Below are 16,519 nucleotides of genomic sequence, written 5' to 3' on the forward strand. Positions count from 1 at the left end.
CGGGTCGAACCGATTTTTATCGGATTCACTATCTAAACGATTCGATGAGTGGTTTGATCCGACTAGATGACCAAGTGACCGAATTTTTGGTCGAACTAATCAGATCGAGCCGGATTTAATAATTATGCCGTAAGCATTTTTTGTGGCTTTTATTATTATTATTATTATTATTATTATTATTATTATTATTATTATTATTATTATTATTATTATTAATGCAAAAAATAAATTATTCAACCTTGACTTTTCATATAGATTGTTGGGACTTGAAAGAGAAGTGGAATTGTCAACTACGAGATATGGAAGATGAAAAATGGGTTCTCTCAATTTTTTCTAGAGAAAAAAATTTTAAATGGCCTTTATCAATTATCTCGAAAGACAATGAGGTTTTTAACAAAAAAAATATTTTTTTTAGTTTCTGATTTTTATTTTTATGAGACTAATTAGTCCCTCTATCAATATTTTCTCTCTGTATTAATAGAATAAGCCTACATAGTATGTTAAACTGTTGATTTATCTATTAAAAACCAACTAGAATTAACAAATTCTTTTTTGCTAGGAGTCTCATTGTCATTTAAGGATAATTATCAAGACTATTTAGTTTTTATTTTTATTTTTTTATTACTTTTTTAAAATATACTAGCTAAATTTACTGTATAAAACTAAGAAATATTAATGATGTTTAAATTATTTTTACTTATAAAAATTAAATGGAGCACATATTAGTAATTAACGTGTCACATAAGTATGTTTTGAAAGAAAGATCATTGACAGAGGCACTAACCAGTCTCGTGAAGTTAAATATCAAGGATCGGAAAGAGTATTATTTTTGTTTGGGGACCTCGTAGTCCTTCGAAGAAATTATCAGGGACTAAGTTAGGCATTTACTCTTTTTTTTAAATAATTGAGGGAGTAAAATGTGATTTTTAACTCTTCAATGCTTTCTCTTTCATGTTTTTTCTTAGTCTCACTTATAAAATTAATAGTAAAAGATTACACTTTACTCCCTCAATTATTAAAAAAATTAAAAGGATCTATTTTCAGCTAAAAAATAATGATGTAAAAAATAATAACTAATGAGAATATCCAAAATGTGATTAAGACAATCTAATAAGTATGTATTTATTTTATTTTATATGAATAAAAAAACTTCCTTAAAATAGTTCCTACAAATTGTACAATTTTCAATTAAACATTCTATTAAGGTGAATTATCCTGTATAGAGTTAAATCTATACAGAATTACAAATATTTCATATGCAATAAAAAATGTATACTTACTCACAAGCTGGTTGAGCCGTAAAACATTGGTGTCAGAGCCATCAGTGTTCGTTGCAGGGCTTGTCGACAGAACCTCACATAGGATTAGTTTAGCTTTCTAAGGTAAGTGGTGTAACGGAGGATACACTTTTCTGGGTCACTACACCACTTTTAGCATGGGCCTGGACCATGTATTTCTTAAGTTTTTTTGTTGGGTTGATTGTATGCTAGCATTATCACCCAAAGAAATTTTATTAGTTTAATGGAGGGTCATTTTTGTGGAGTACATTTTTTAGAGTAGTAATTAAGCATTGATAATTGTTTTACATGGATGATTGTTATCACCTGAAGAAATATTATTTTTTTAATGTTAAAATATAATATGTGTTTATCTATAAACCCTAAATTAGGTCTAATTAATGAGTATAATTTTAAATGAACTCATTAAATTATATTAATTTTTACCAATAAGTTACCGCTTAAATTGTATAGTCTTCTCGTACTCATTTAAAAAATTATGGGTTTAAGTTTTTCAATTTTTGGTAAAACGAATTATATTAATTCTTTTCCATAACTGGCAACACAATTGTAAAGATATTTTCATAAAAGTTTTTTTAATTTTATATTATTTATTTAGATAACATTAAAGAACATAAAAATCAAATTAATTTAATTTTAAATATTTTTATTAGGTTGCGGTTTAAGTCGCGTGAACACTTTTAACCTAAGAAGAATTGATGAAAAGAATTATTCTTATATATTTATTCAACTAGTGGAACTCTTAAATATTACATATAATAAATTATATCCATTTTACTTTTTAAATCGATCTAAACTGTATTTGAATTTTTTTTTTAGATATTCGTCCTAATTTGGTTGGCATGTAAACACAAAATATGAATTTTAACATGCTTTATCAATAACTCATTTGCAATATATATAGGTGTATGGTGCCAGTGATATGATTAATAAATTATAAAATGTAAATAATTTTAAAAAATATATAAGTAAATCTGAAATTTAACTTGGTTCTTTTCATAATATAATTTTCTATTTTAAGTTGTCATTAATTTTTAACGATAAACACCTGAAACGTACCTAATCTTATATTAGAGGACACAAAAATAATAGTGCATGTGATTAATACATTACACAAAAGAAAAAGCAAAAAACATGTGTAACACTATACATATATGTAGTTATAGTGAATTTCAAATCTTAGTATATATATATATATAATCATCATTAATACTGATGAATTTTATAAATATTGATAAAAATACTCATCAAATAAAAAAATTAGTTATATTCATAAAAAATGGGTTAAAAATAATGATGAATGTGATTAATATATTACACACACAAAAAAAGAAAAGCAAAAGCCATGTGTAACACTATACATATATGTAGTTATAGTGAATTTCATGAGTTAAATATTAGTTTTAGGTGACATATTAATTGTTATTGATAACTGAAATATAACTATTGAGTACAAGTAGCAATAAATTAGACAAGCACATGTCCAAACAGCGAGAAGGTCCAGTCCAATAACCTAAACAGAACGGAACCAACTTTAATTCAATCCCTTGCACGGAGAAATTGGCTCGGATGCTCGGCTACCAATTAGTCAATTACGACTCCGAACGAGCCTATTCCCTTTAAAGACACAACACATACACGTGTCGCTACCACACCTAAAACACAAGATTCTCTATACCTCTTTACCATAGATCATTATTTTTTGTAAGCAATTTTTTGTTACCTTCATAACGTGGTAGATCATATAGAGTAATGTTTTGCTATAATTGATTTTTGTCGTTTGCTTTGTAATTTTATCCCATACTTAGAAATAGTTCTAATGACACTAAGGCTATATTTTTTTTTTTTTCGATAGATTAGACAAAGACTAATTTTAGATACACTCACACATTCTTCATATATTTATTAATTTTTTTATTTATATTCTCTAAAATTTAAATCTTAGACCTTTGAGGTGAAAAGAAAAAGATATGTCATGTGAACTAAAATTTATTGACTATTAAAACAGTATTTAGTTCTAGAGACTGAGACTGACATTAGAAGATTAGGATTTAATATCGTATTTAGAAGCAAGATACTAATACTAAAATTTTAATCTCTATCTCCAAAATTTCAGTTTTTTTAATACTTTCAAAAAATAAAAACACAGAAAACTGAATTTTTGAAAAATTGAGATTAAAATTTACATAAATCTTTCTGTCCAAAGCACTCCCATTATATTTATAATATTTTAACATTACCCTTGTGTAATGAAATTTTTAGGGTAAAATATTCTCTTTTTTCTCAATTTCCATCGTGGTTCAGTTTCTCAAACAGTAAATCAAAAAAAGAGATAGAGAAGGATTCAACGACAAACACCCACTAACCTCACAGAAGTGACTAGCGACGTGATATCCAGAAGTGCGCGACGAAATTACTATCCCTTCGCGGTGGCGTGCTCTAACGTTATGGGAAGAAGAGGCGCCGAAATCACGATTTTGCGAGATGGTTCATGGCACCACGATTGAGAAGCAATGCACACAAGAAAACACGTGCGGGCTTTGCTCCACGGGATTTGTCTTTTGCTACCGGCGGCGGAGCTGAAGTGTTTTGACGAAGCGGGTGAATGCTACTTTCAATTACAAGGGCTAGATTTTTTTTAACTAAAATATAATAGGGGTATTAAGGTAATTTGAATAATTTCAGTTTCTATTTTAAATCAAACAGGATATTGAGACATAACTCAATTTTGTATACTTTAGGGCACTAATATTTGTGATTCTCTGCATCATTCATGTTAGTTTTTGAGTTTAATTGAGTGTAGTTGTGTTCCAAAGAAACAAAGATAATGTAACGGAATCTCATTTTTAAACTCTAGTCCTTTTGAAGTAATTTTCTTAAACCTATACAACCATGTGTCAATACTAAAATAATTTATCTAAATCTACAATTATGGGAGGACAATACCACGTGGGATATAAAGACCGACATGGTTTCATGTTACTGCTTGTAGTGCTACTTGGCTTTCTGCCTTTCTGGTTCCCTAAACCTTTCGATTGTGGGTAACTAACTGACTTAAAATGCGTTGCTCAATTGTTGTATAGTAATCATTTATTATATATTAAGCTTATTTTGGTTTGGGTTCATAGGGGATAAATTAATTTCGAGAAGCGGAAAAGTTCTTTTCCCATTTTGTAATCATCTTTTTGTTTGGCTTCAGAGTTATAAATTAAATCAAGTCTTCCATCTTGGGAACAATTTCAGCCTTTAATTAGATGGTATATAAACTATTGAACGAGAAATATTTTTTGTATAAAATCTCCAATCAAATTTTCTATTTGCTAAAAAGGGTTGGAATTCACTACAAGAAAAGAGAGAGCTTTTATATCAAAAGAAAAAATATATATTATTAGAGGATTAGATAAAGATCATAACAATACAAACCATGTGTAATGATGCACTACTACATTTTCACCATTACTTTTGTTGCAAGATACCACACAAAAAATCAAGAAAGCTCAGTAATTACTCGTTTACGCTTGTCTTCCAGAATCTTCACAGCTTCAGTGAACAGCACTTCAAAGGGCATACGTCATTACCGGTATGAGACCAAATAAAATTGCTAAGATGATTAAAGTTAAAATAGCCAAATAAAATTAAATGCAACATTTGAATATCAAATAAGAGCCAGACTCATTTACCAGTCATACGTGGCTGACCTTTATGGTAACCAACATGTAGTTTGAACTTTGGAGACAATGGTGTTCTTTTCATTCCTATCATCCCCAGCATTATCTATTCACAACCAAAAAGAAGGAGACAAATTCAAGTTTGTCATATTATGAGATCTACACAAGCGGCAAAACAACCTATATAGAATTTTATCTATCACGCAAAAAAGATATTTACGTAATCAGAAACAAATTAGGTGACAACATAAAAATCAGACCTGAATATTCAAATAGCCTGGGGTCAGCACTAATTGGTATGAGGCCTAATCTATGGGATAGAACTTCATCTTGTATAAGTGATGTATTGTTCGCAATGTATACTCTTTCAATAGCCATTATTGGTACCTAAATTTATAACCATCACGTCAGAATTTGATAATCTCCATCAAACTATTAATGGCAAAACATAAAATTGGAGAGAAAGAAATTAAGAAAGACCAACACATTAAGGTGAAAACAACACTGCCAGAAGATGTTATACACACCCATGGGTAATTTTAGTCCACAGTTTATCAAAGAAATTTTTGTTTGGCTAAAGCATCAAAGCAAAATAACGTATCCCTGTTTCTGACATCATCAACAAAAAAAAAAGACAAAAACAATAGCCAGTTGGATTCATCCTTCAACTCTTATGAATGTAATATTTCGCTGAGATTGTGAAAAATTAAATAAATACTTTTTATATTAGAAAAATAATCTTCATTAAGGTGCAGATAGCGTAAAGCTGAGGATACGAAATCCACAAATAAATATGAAAGAGTTAGCTAAGACCTAAATCGGTATATTATGTAACAATGGATGCAAATCCCTTTTAATATTAGCTAGAGAGGAACATCAAAGGCATTAAAAAGAGAATCATTAAGGACCCTTTCATGACCAACTCAATTACCAGTTCAGTTTTGACAATTATAAATTCGCACATCACACGAACCTCACAGGGTTCACGTGACAAAAACTCACTCTGCTTGCTCTTAACGGACTTCACAATCAGACTCAGAAGACCTAATGCATCTCACAATGCAAAGATCAAGGCCTCATTGTCACTTGTTCTTTTGTTAGGGGAGGCTTAGTCCATCGCAGAAATAAAACAGGCCAGATATTTCCTTCCTATTTTTCATTCACCTTTACAATTCACCATTGCTTGAAAGAACTCTGGAAAATTAGTTACTTAAAAACAATATCAAACCCAAGGCTAAAGAGTTGAGCATCTCTCCTTTGGACTCTTAATTATATTGTTAACTGTCCTAGTGTCAAGGATGCCGATAACAACTGTATCTAATACCACATTAATTAAGAAACATAACGCTAAAAATCAGTGGCGAAATTCAATATAATAGGACCCTGGATCCTTCCAAAAGGGTTTGAATTCCTTCATTGAGGTGGTGGCATCTGGCTATAGGAAGGTGGAGGCATTGAGGGTTGAGGATATGCCATAGGTCGTCCACCCTGTTGCTGCGGTGGGGGTGGTTGTGGTCGCCAAACAGGTGGTTGGCTTACCATTCCTGCTGGTGGCGGAAGAGGCCTTGGAGGAGCCGAAACAGCTTGTGGAGGTGGCGGCATTGGCATACCAGATGGAGGTGGCCGGAACTGCTGGACCTGAGGTGGGGGCATTCCAGGCGGGAGTCCGGGCTGTTGTTGATGCCATGTTGGTTGCCCAGCTCCTGGCATAGGCTGAAATGCTGCTGCTTGAGGGGGTGGTGGTGGTGGTCGGAGGGCAGGAATGGGAGGTGGAGCAACTCCATTAGCAAAGGGGTGAGGAGGTACCGGAACAGCAACAGTACCATTAGCCTGAGCAACATTGGCGAGTGTTGGAGGTGCACTGGCGAATCTCGTATGAGGCCTACTCTTCTGCGCAGTAGGATTGCTTGCAGCCAAAACTCTTTCTGCATCAAACATAAAACATAAGCATATGGTATTGTGACAAAAGACGTAACTTAATCACAGAAAAATAGATAGTTGCCAAAAACAAAAAGGGGCTGACCTGCTGGCGTGCCGTGCCGTTCCCCTTTAGTGTCTTTTTTGTAAGCATATGACACTGTAATTTGGCGATTGCAAAGATATTGCCCATTCATTGCCTATGGAGGGTAAAATAATGTCATTGTTAGTGATATAGGAATGCTTCCTCCAGATCATATTTTATAATTAAGAATGATGTTGATTCAGAAATGACAACAAAATCGAAACATATTTTATTTTAAAAGGGGAACAAACAAGTATAAGTATTCTTTGGACATATTTGCTGCTGTTGCTAGCCAAAACAAAAAAAACAAGGCTGAAATTGCAAGTGTAATGGATGAAAAGTCGTCACCTACATTCCTAAAAATGATCTGAAATTTCAACTATACTAGCATACCTCAATAGCTGAATCAGATGCCTCAAATGAATCATAGCTAATGAAACCAAAACCACGGGAATTTCCGGTATCAGGATCTCTCATAATCTGTATAAAGAAAAGGGGCCTGAACATCAGATCATGTGCATAATTTTAGGGGAAATCAATCCCTGTACGATGCAGAGTTGAGATGGGCAAGGAAGTATAATTTGATTTAGGTTTTGCTATATCCTCCTAATAATCATCTAAGTACTTAAAAGGAAAATATTACATGAAAAAATGTATAAGCAATCAATACCTTGGGAACATAAGCATTCAAGAAATTTTTTTATTTAGTAATTTGAAGCATTATTAGAAGGGTAACTTGGGAAGATTTAGAATTATTGTTTACTTGACAGCATATATTTAACTACAGGAGACTAAGACAATTATCAAATAATCAAAATTGTCAATAGTTTCAACCGGCATCAAACACTCAACCAATAAAATAAAGTGCTAAGCCAAAATTCCACTTTATGGATCCACCCAACCCGTTTAAGGGAAAACTAATTAGAAAACTTTTCTCTTGGAGGATACATTGGAACAGTATCAAATTCATTTCGTAAGACCACAAACATTTTAGGAGTATACAGCTAAGTGCTAAGTGCTAAGTGCTCAAAAATGAATGGACCAGAGATCAGAGGATAAAACAATAAGGGGAAAATGCAGAAAAGGGGAAAATGAAAACTATTTAGCAGCTGCTACTTGCAGGAAGCTGTTAACTAAGCTATACAATCATGATGCTTCTAGAAGTAATGAAAGATATTAGAAGAAAATAACCTTTGGATTAGTAACAATAACTCCAAATGCACTGAAAGTATCATACAAGAGCTTCTCATCTACATCCTGTAGTAACATCAGGAACAATTATGTTAGATTTCAATGTTCAACATACATGAACTTGTTGAGCACTTGCAGAACTTGGTAACTTACAGGATCAAGGTTGCCAATGAAAAGGTTTGCCCCCACATCCAAGCTCTTTTTATCTTGGGTTGCCTTAAAAATTTAAATAAATAAAATAAAATAATCAATACTCTTTAATCATATGGTGAGGACATTGACATGAGATAGTAGAAACACAGCAGGGCATATACAGAAAACACGAATGTTCATATGAACTAATGTAAATATGAAAGACTTATTCCATGCGGAGGAAAAAAGTGACATACTAACATCTTGCAATGAGAGATGAGTTGGGATAATGATTTAGGTTAATATTTTGCATAGAACTGGTATGTAAAAATAAGGAGTGAACTGTGAAGTGAGCAGTTGTGAGGTAAGTGTGTATCATGTCAAGCTGGCATGTGCAAAGTGAAGTGAAAAGTGTGTGATAAAAAAATGAACTTTAAGTGTATAGTTCTTGTGAATGGCAGAGCGCTTTTAAGGTGCTAGGGTGCTACTGTATGCACTAGCAAGTATTCTTGTGTCTCAATGAAGTGTAGGCTTGAATTTTAGATCAACAATTTTTTCCTTTATTGCTGCCATACTCTACTGTTTAACGTTCAAATTACTTAATTCCAAAAGTAAACATTTAAAGTTTTGTAAGAATCACGGCAATCCACTAACTAAACAAATTTGCTACTCACCTCTGCCAGACAAATGTGATGGTTTCATGAACCAACACATGGAATGGCACCTCTAAAGTCTAAAGAGGAAAACAATCAGATCTCATACCACTAGCACAAGTTAAGGTGGGTTGGGTGTATGGATAAAACAATGCCATCACAAAGAATATATTTTAGCAAAATCATTGAACGAAAGATACTTCTAATGGTTTCCTCTATATTTAACCTTCCTCTACCCTTATAAACCACATCAGCATCTAATAGGTTCATGTTTCTCACACTAGAGAATCTACTTGGTCATTTCCTCCCATAACTAAACCACCTTCGACAGTTAATAATCATTATCTCCTCAACAGGCACAACTCTAGCTTTGTCCTGACCGTATCTGTTTTCATCTATTCATTCATCCAACTTAACATTGTAAATTTCCCTACAGCTATTGAGTAATTCTAGGGACTGGGAGTAAACTTTTTTTGGCCAACATCTGCCAACTGTTTTTAAATCCTTAACCCTATATTGTAAAACCTAAACCTCAAATCCTCCACAGAATGAGAATTTTTAGAATTAAAGAAGAAAGGGTAGCTAATGTTGGCTAAGTACAAGTTGTTCCCTATACTTTCTCACAGCTATTTTGCTTCTTTTCTTGGCATTTGTAATGCTTGACCTTAACATTCTACATACACTCAAGGTTTCATACTTAAAAACCAAAGCACAAAGAGAGTCATAATAATAAAAACCGCAGACCTTATTTACACGAATTGGCTTGCCGTAAAGTTTAATCATATTAAGCACCTTGATGGCCTGCGATGGAAAAGAAATTAAATGAGCAGCTGATACAACTATGACCTATAGAGAAATAGAACAAAGCATCACACTCAACTGAATAACAATAATAATAGTAGTAGTAGTGACTTACATAGTCAGCATCTTCTTCACTACGGAATTCAACAAATCCATATCCCTGGTGTTGGTTAGTGACTCTGTCCTTGGGAACATAGACATTAACTGAAGAGGCGCAAGAATGATATCAAACCCTAATGAAAACAACAGCAGATTTGGAGAGAGAGAGAGAGAGAGAGAGAGAGAGAGAGAGAGAGAGAGAGAGAGAGAGAGAGAGACGAACCGACAGGGCCAGCCTGAACGAAAAGCTCCCAGAGCAACTCCTCGGGAACTTGGGGGTCGAGATTGCCAACATAGGCGGTGGCGTCCTGATTCCTCTCGGCAGAGTGTTGGCCAAGCAAGTTGGCGCCAACACCAGGCGCTATTCGAGTCGTCATAGATGGCAACGGAGGAGGAAGAGAGTGCCGCCACGACCAACAGTGGGAGAGGGAGAAGGGCCTGCGAGCCGAGTATCTTCTTTTGTCACTGTTTTCTCGTCTCTTCTGGGGAGGTCTTGGACTGGCACACAAGATGTCACTTTTCAGCAAGGTTGCGAGAATCGGACCGGTCAATGAACCAGTAAGGTCACTGTTTACTGGTTCGACCGGAATTCGACCAATTTAATTAAATATTAAATAAAATTATTAAAAAAATCTATATATAATTTCAAATATATAAATTTGATCATTTCTAACTTAATAAAATTTAGTATTTCACAATTTCACATAATAAATTATCCATAATTTAATATTAGAAATTCACAAACAACTTCAAACATGAAAGTTCATAACTAAAAACAACCAAAATACACATAGTGACCATAATGTTCTACTATAACAAACTTTAATTTGCCTCATCTGGCTCACCATCACTCTAGTATTGTGCCTCCATGTTCATATCAAATTCCTTCTCACCAGACGTTGCATCCACACACTCATTACCTACTGATCTAAGTACTCTATCAACATTCTGTTCTTGGTCTTTATCTTCAATGACGCTATAGGAGACATTATCATTTAGAAAATTCCTAAAGAAAGCCATCCTCTGATGTATAACTAACTTAAATTTTCTTAACTTCAATCTCCGTCGCAGTGAAAGTGATTAATCAATAATCATAGTAAATAAATTAGTCCTATATATCACTTGATGCTTTTGTTTATGATGTCTCCCAAAAACTTGGAGAATAGTGACAAATGTTTAGTAGGGTCTTGAATTATGCTCAGATGGATAAATGCTTAGTTTGTGATTGTTCCATCTTTAACATACAACCAACAAAATCACGAACAAAATTAACTCACCAAACAAATTTGACAGAATCATTCAGCAACTCAACTCAGACATTCAGCAACTCAACTCAGACATTCAGTAAACCACTAAACCCAGTATTATTAACAAACAACGGTAAAACCAACAAAAATAAGCAACTCAGCTCAGCTAATCAGCAACTCAATTTCAAACACCAGCAAAAATAATTCCAAACACCAGTAAAACCACTAAACTCAGACATTCAGTAACTCACAACTCAACCCAGCTAATCAGCAACTCAATTTCAAACAAAAGTAAAACCAGCAAAATAATTCCAAGTCACATTACTTACCGGCGGCGAGAAGGAAGGGGAGTGAGGCGACGACAGAGGATACGGCGACACCGGCGAACACACAGAGAGAGCTCGAACACCCAGAGAGAGAGAGAGAGCGCTCGAACAGAGGAGACAACGATGGCCACAGAGCTTTCACACGATGGCGAGGGAGCTTCCTACGACGGCGACTCAGCTTCCTACGACGGCGACGGAGCTTCCTGCGACGGCGACGGAGCTTCCTGCGACGCCGACGGACCTTGTACCCAACTCCTTCCACACGCGATGCTTGTACCCAGTGGAGAAGAGTTCGGCGATGAAAACAATGCGGGGATGTGGTGGTTACGGGCGGGGTGGCTGTAGGTGGCTAGGGTTCTTTGTTCTTTCAATTTCAAACTTTCTAAAAGGAGAGGCCGAGAGAGGGGTGAGGAGCGGGAGTGGGAGTGGGTTGCGGCCTTGCGAGTCTTGGGGTAGCCATTCAGGGTTTTTTCTTTTTTTTTTATCTATACCAATGTATTATAAATCCAATACTAGAGTTTGGTGTCTAAATTTTGTAGACATTATTTGTTCTCGAGTTGTATGAACCAAATATATGGACAAAATAATAATAATACAATTTTGTTTTTTTATTAAAGAAAATCATTAATCTACGAAACAGTTAAATAATTATTGCAATAGTGAAAGAATTAAATAATTGTTCTACTTAAAAATATTATTACTGTTGTCATTTTTTTATGCGCCTTTATATCATTTATTAAAAAATAGAGAATTTAACAAATTAATAATAATATTGTCATCGAAAGAACAAATGTAACGTCACCTTGATGTGCAAATGATCGAGAGACAAATGATTGGGAGATGATTGAACAAGGGAACTAATATAATTCTTACTAGCGTGATAACCCGTGCAATGCACGAAATTTATGAAATTTAAACTATTTTAAAAGAAAAATATTAAGAATATAATTAAAATGTATTCTATAAAAATAGATATGTTGTATTAATTTTGAATAATTATAAAATTATTACTATATTAAAATAAAAAAATAAAATACAATAATTATTCAATATGTAAATAAATGGCATAACTTATTTTTTAAGATAAGATAATAAAATATTTAAACAATTGTTAGACACTAAAAAAACAGAAAAAAGAAGTCTAACAGAGATGTAGTTTACTATTACGTATTATGTTAAAAATACATAACGTCAAGATACTTACTGATAGTAAAACAAAATATATACAACATATATAAATTTGTTCACCAAACAAAAAATAAAATATGTCCAAGACAACTTAACACATAATTCAAAATATCCATCAAATAGAGTTATACATAGGAGGCCTAACGTCGCTGAATCAATAACTCTACCTGGCGGTTAGCTATCGAGCCGAGTTTCAAAGTAATGATATCACCCTCCTTTAAGTTGTATATTCTACAACACTCACTCCACCCGACCCCAAATTTCCATTCTCGACCTCTTCCTCCATTTTTCAGTAAGTGAAAAAAGAACACATTCTTCTCTACATTGGAATTTGGACCGGTGATCGTCCAAATCAAACCATCTCCAGATAGCTTAAGATACACAGCAAATTTTGAAGCCAAATACTGCAACGAATAATTCATAGTTAACACAAACATAATATTTTCATGCACAACGAATAACAGATTTAGGAACAACATCCAATAAGCTTGCAAGAAAAAAAACAAAAGAAAACACTCTTTTGAGATCAAGTTACCAATTTAGATTGTCCGACATCCGAAGAAACCTCCGGAGCATATCTAATTCAGGATAATATGAATATGTTAGTCACCACACTAAAAAATAGCAAGCTATCCCATGAAATTAAAATCCAAAATACAAGAAAAAAAGTTATATCTAGCATTACCTAGGATTAGCCAATTCGTTTGCCGCGTTACTTTGTTTGTTGACCTCCAATGATAAACTATTTCCACTAGACAAATCTATCGGATTATGCGGATTATCCCCTACCAGTGTCCCATCTTGATCATTGTTTTCATCACCATCTGATGAAAACTGATCATCAGATGGTTCAGACCCAGATAGAACCATCACATCAGCTGATGACTCCTCATCAATCCTGGTATACTTGATGTGAAACACTCTTGATACATTATCAAGTGTCTCTGGGTCCATTAGCTCAGGCACATATGCATTAGGATCAATGTGAACTTGGATGGGTTGGTTGTCCTTATCCCACAATAAAATAAAATAAAAATTCCAAAACCGACATACCTAAATTGAACAGATGCATCTCTATCAATAAGTAAGGAAGTTCTAATCTGTTCAAATGAGTAGTCAGTTATAAGCAACTGATCATTCTTTCTTATCACCTCCAGGACTAAACAATTATCTACCTCGTCAATAACATAGAACATTGGACCTAATCGTTCCCCATGAGTTGAAACAAAAGTTGGAGGAAGAGCTCTATCACCCTATATTCAAATTTCTTCCCAAAGTTAATTCATGTGTAACAAAACATGCTAAAAAACCTTCACATAATTTTACATAATGATTTAACAAATAGAGATATTTTAAATCTACCATTATTACCAACTGAGCAACACAAGAGAACAATAATCACTTAAATGAACTAACATTATAATGAGAAGAAAGCTTTAGCATAAATAATTGAGAAGATTCTAGTTGAGTAAACAGCTAAATGAATTTAAACAAAATATCCATAGAAAAGGGACAAAGGGGCAAAGCAATCACTCTCAGACATGCAGAAAATAGTAGAAAATAACAAATTAAAGAACATAAAGTCAAATCAGGAATCTAATTAATTGAGATTGATACTACTGACTAAAACTGCACATTGGCCATTAAGCTTATTAAGAATCAAACAGAAAACTGAGAGATTTCAACAATGAAAAACAAATTTCTGTTATTTTGATGGATTCTAAAACCAAATCATGTACATGAACTTCGAATCATCTTTTTATCTATTAATAAATATTAAATCTTTAAAGTGAGTATCAATATACGTATGATTAGTAAACATTATATTATTTATTTTGAATGCTCATTGATAATTTATCAAAACTAATCTTTTTAGAGTTGTTGTATTCTACACCCATTTAAGATTAGAAAGATTAGGAACTCAAAATTAGCTAATCAAACTCATCTAACAGGAAAAAGAAACTATCAAGAGGAGGAAAGTAAAAAACACCACTAACTGAATATAAATTAAAAAAAAAACCATTCAAAGTTAAAGATTTAACACAACTCTTTAATAGGTTAACATGCATGATATAATATTCCATAATATATTTCATTACCTGCTTACTGAAAAGGCGAAATCTAAAAATCAATTCTTTTTCGTTGGACCAGTATTGCTGGGTTGCTAAAAATCTCATATTAGCACATAATGGTACAATTAGAATTCAAGACAGAGACTTTTAACCAAGAAACCAACTAACTAAGTATACAAAAAAATAGTAACAAACTAAAAGTACATTAATGAAAAATACCCAAGAGACCACGTTGAAAAACTACTACACAACATATTTTACAACAACTTTTGAAATCTGGCCTACATATAAATGAGAAGCCAATAAAATTAAATTACAACATGAAAAATATCTTAGAGAGAATTTAAAAAAACCTATAGATGTCATAACATCGATATTTAATTGACATTAAAATTTTCAAAAGTTAATCTGAAATATATTGAATGGAAAAGTAAATGAGACTTCAATGGAATTGAAAATGCAAAAAAGAAAACATCTTCTCTAATGCTCAGCACCATACCTGTTTGGATCTTCTCTATTGGCATCCATGGCCATTCAGACTTATCAAATAGAGATACTTAGTATAAGGATTCAAGAAGAAAGAAAATATCTCGTCTCTTACTGCAAAAGAGAGCACTATAATAAATTAAACCCTAATAGGAGATTTCAACAAATTCAAGAAAAACAGATGATAAAATTGAATCGAGAAACATAAAGAACAAACATAAAGAAGCAACAACAACCATTCATAAACAAAAGAAGAAATAGACGAACGAAAATATTGTTATTTATTCTAGTAAATTAAATTTCTACTAATGCTAATTATAATCTTGAGAAGTTTCAGAAAGCTAACCACTATTACTAATAATAATTTAATAAAACAATCATGAATTATGAATTTCTTAATTAGAATATGCATTACAAACGATATGAAAAAAAGAAAATATACAAAAATTAGATCAATATTAAAATATAAAAGACCAGAATGAATATTAAAAAATTATAAATACGATTTTCTTTTTTTACTATTTAAAATATTTCGGAAATCAAAAATTTCTTTCTTTCTGTTTAAATCGGGGAAGAACGTCTCCTTGAATTATACATGCATGCCAAAATATATGACAATCTCTTACATTGGTTCTAATTAAAACTCAGCAAGATGGGAGAGCAATAAAAATTTCAGTATCAATCAAAAAAATAATCAGAAATGATACTTGAACCAAGGCTATTCACATAAAGGTATTAACTGGATATTTTCAGAAGACAAAAATTTAGTTGATGAAATCACCGAAAGGAATGATACGAAAAATGAAAAGAAAACCAAAAGAAAAAAAGTGAATAGAAAATTATGTTGGGACTGCAACAGTTAGGGCAAAAACTTAACCTCTTATTCGATTGTCAGAAAGTTTACCTGTTCAAAGAAATGGAGACGCCGGGACCAGTGGAGATGATGACAAGTTTGTATCTTCTAGCATTATTTCAGGTCTAACGCTGCAAAAAGTAGGGCGGTGTCTTTCTGGGTTGAGTGAACTAAGACCCCAGAGGGAGAGCATGGACGGTAACGACGTTAGGTTTTCTTTTTGACCTTTTTCTTTAATCGCGTGTGTGTCTTGTGTGTGAACTTTATTTTTTTATTGCGTGTGCGTTTGGGTAGGGAGGGGTGGAAGAAGAGAGAGATACCTTTGGTCTTTTAGTCTTTCTTTGGTAACGTTAAACAAGTAAAAATACTAATAGAATATATAAGATTATAATTAAAATAATATAGATAATTCATTAAAAATAAATGACACTAAAAGAACGGTTATGAGAAATGAATCATTAGAAAATACAATTAATTTCACATTTATTAATTAAAAGATTTTT

At 32.8% G+C, this 16,519-nt stretch overlaps 1 protein-coding gene across 2 annotated transcripts; it reads right to left on the minus strand.

The window, feature by feature from the left end:
• Positions 1-6,082: 6,082 nt before the first annotated feature.
• Positions 6,083-11,958, minus strand: LOC112801051 (uncharacterized). 2 transcript variants are annotated; one of them, XM_025843576.3, is made up of 9 exons: positions 11,421-11,958; positions 10,068-10,342; positions 9,861-9,949; positions 9,689-9,745; positions 8,313-8,375; positions 8,160-8,225; positions 7,362-7,448; positions 6,990-7,083; positions 6,083-6,891 (listed from the first exon to the last, which is right to left on the minus strand). In XM_025843576.3, the coding sequence occupies exons 2-9, from the start codon at positions 10,219-10,221 to the stop codon at positions 6,380-6,382; spliced, it is 1,122 nt and encodes a 373-aa protein (XP_025699361.1). In that variant the 5' UTR covers positions 10,222-10,342; positions 11,421-11,958; the 3' UTR covers positions 6,083-6,379. The 2 variants fall into 2 exon arrangements, with proteins under 2 accessions (XP_025699361.1, XP_072093081.1); XM_072236980.1 differs by having other exon boundaries at positions 10,068-10,418; positions 11,421-11,888.
• Positions 11,959-16,519: the final 4,561 nt, after the last annotated feature.

This window comes from Arachis hypogaea, chromosome 5, assembly GCF_003086295.3.
Source record: "Arachis hypogaea cultivar Tifrunner chromosome 5, arahy.Tifrunner.gnm2.J5K5, whole genome shotgun sequence".
NCBI classification, from domain to species: domain Eukaryota; kingdom Viridiplantae; phylum Streptophyta; class Magnoliopsida; order Fabales; family Fabaceae; genus Arachis; species Arachis hypogaea.

Bases quoted from the DNA above. Each gene is read 5' to 3' on its own strand.
- LOC112801051 (XM_025843576.3), bottom strand. From the start codon at position 10,221: ATGACGACTCGAATAGCGCCTGGTGTTGGCGCCAACTTGCTTGGCCAA. The intron at 9,950-10,067 runs GTTCGTCTCTCT...GCGCCTCTTCAG, and splicing joins CGTTCAGGCTGGCCCTGTCG to TTAATGTCTATGTTCCCAAG. The intron at 7,449-8,159 runs GTTATTTTCTTC...TTCTTTATACAG, and splicing joins TTATTGTTACTAATCCAAAG to ATTATGAGAGATCCTGATAC.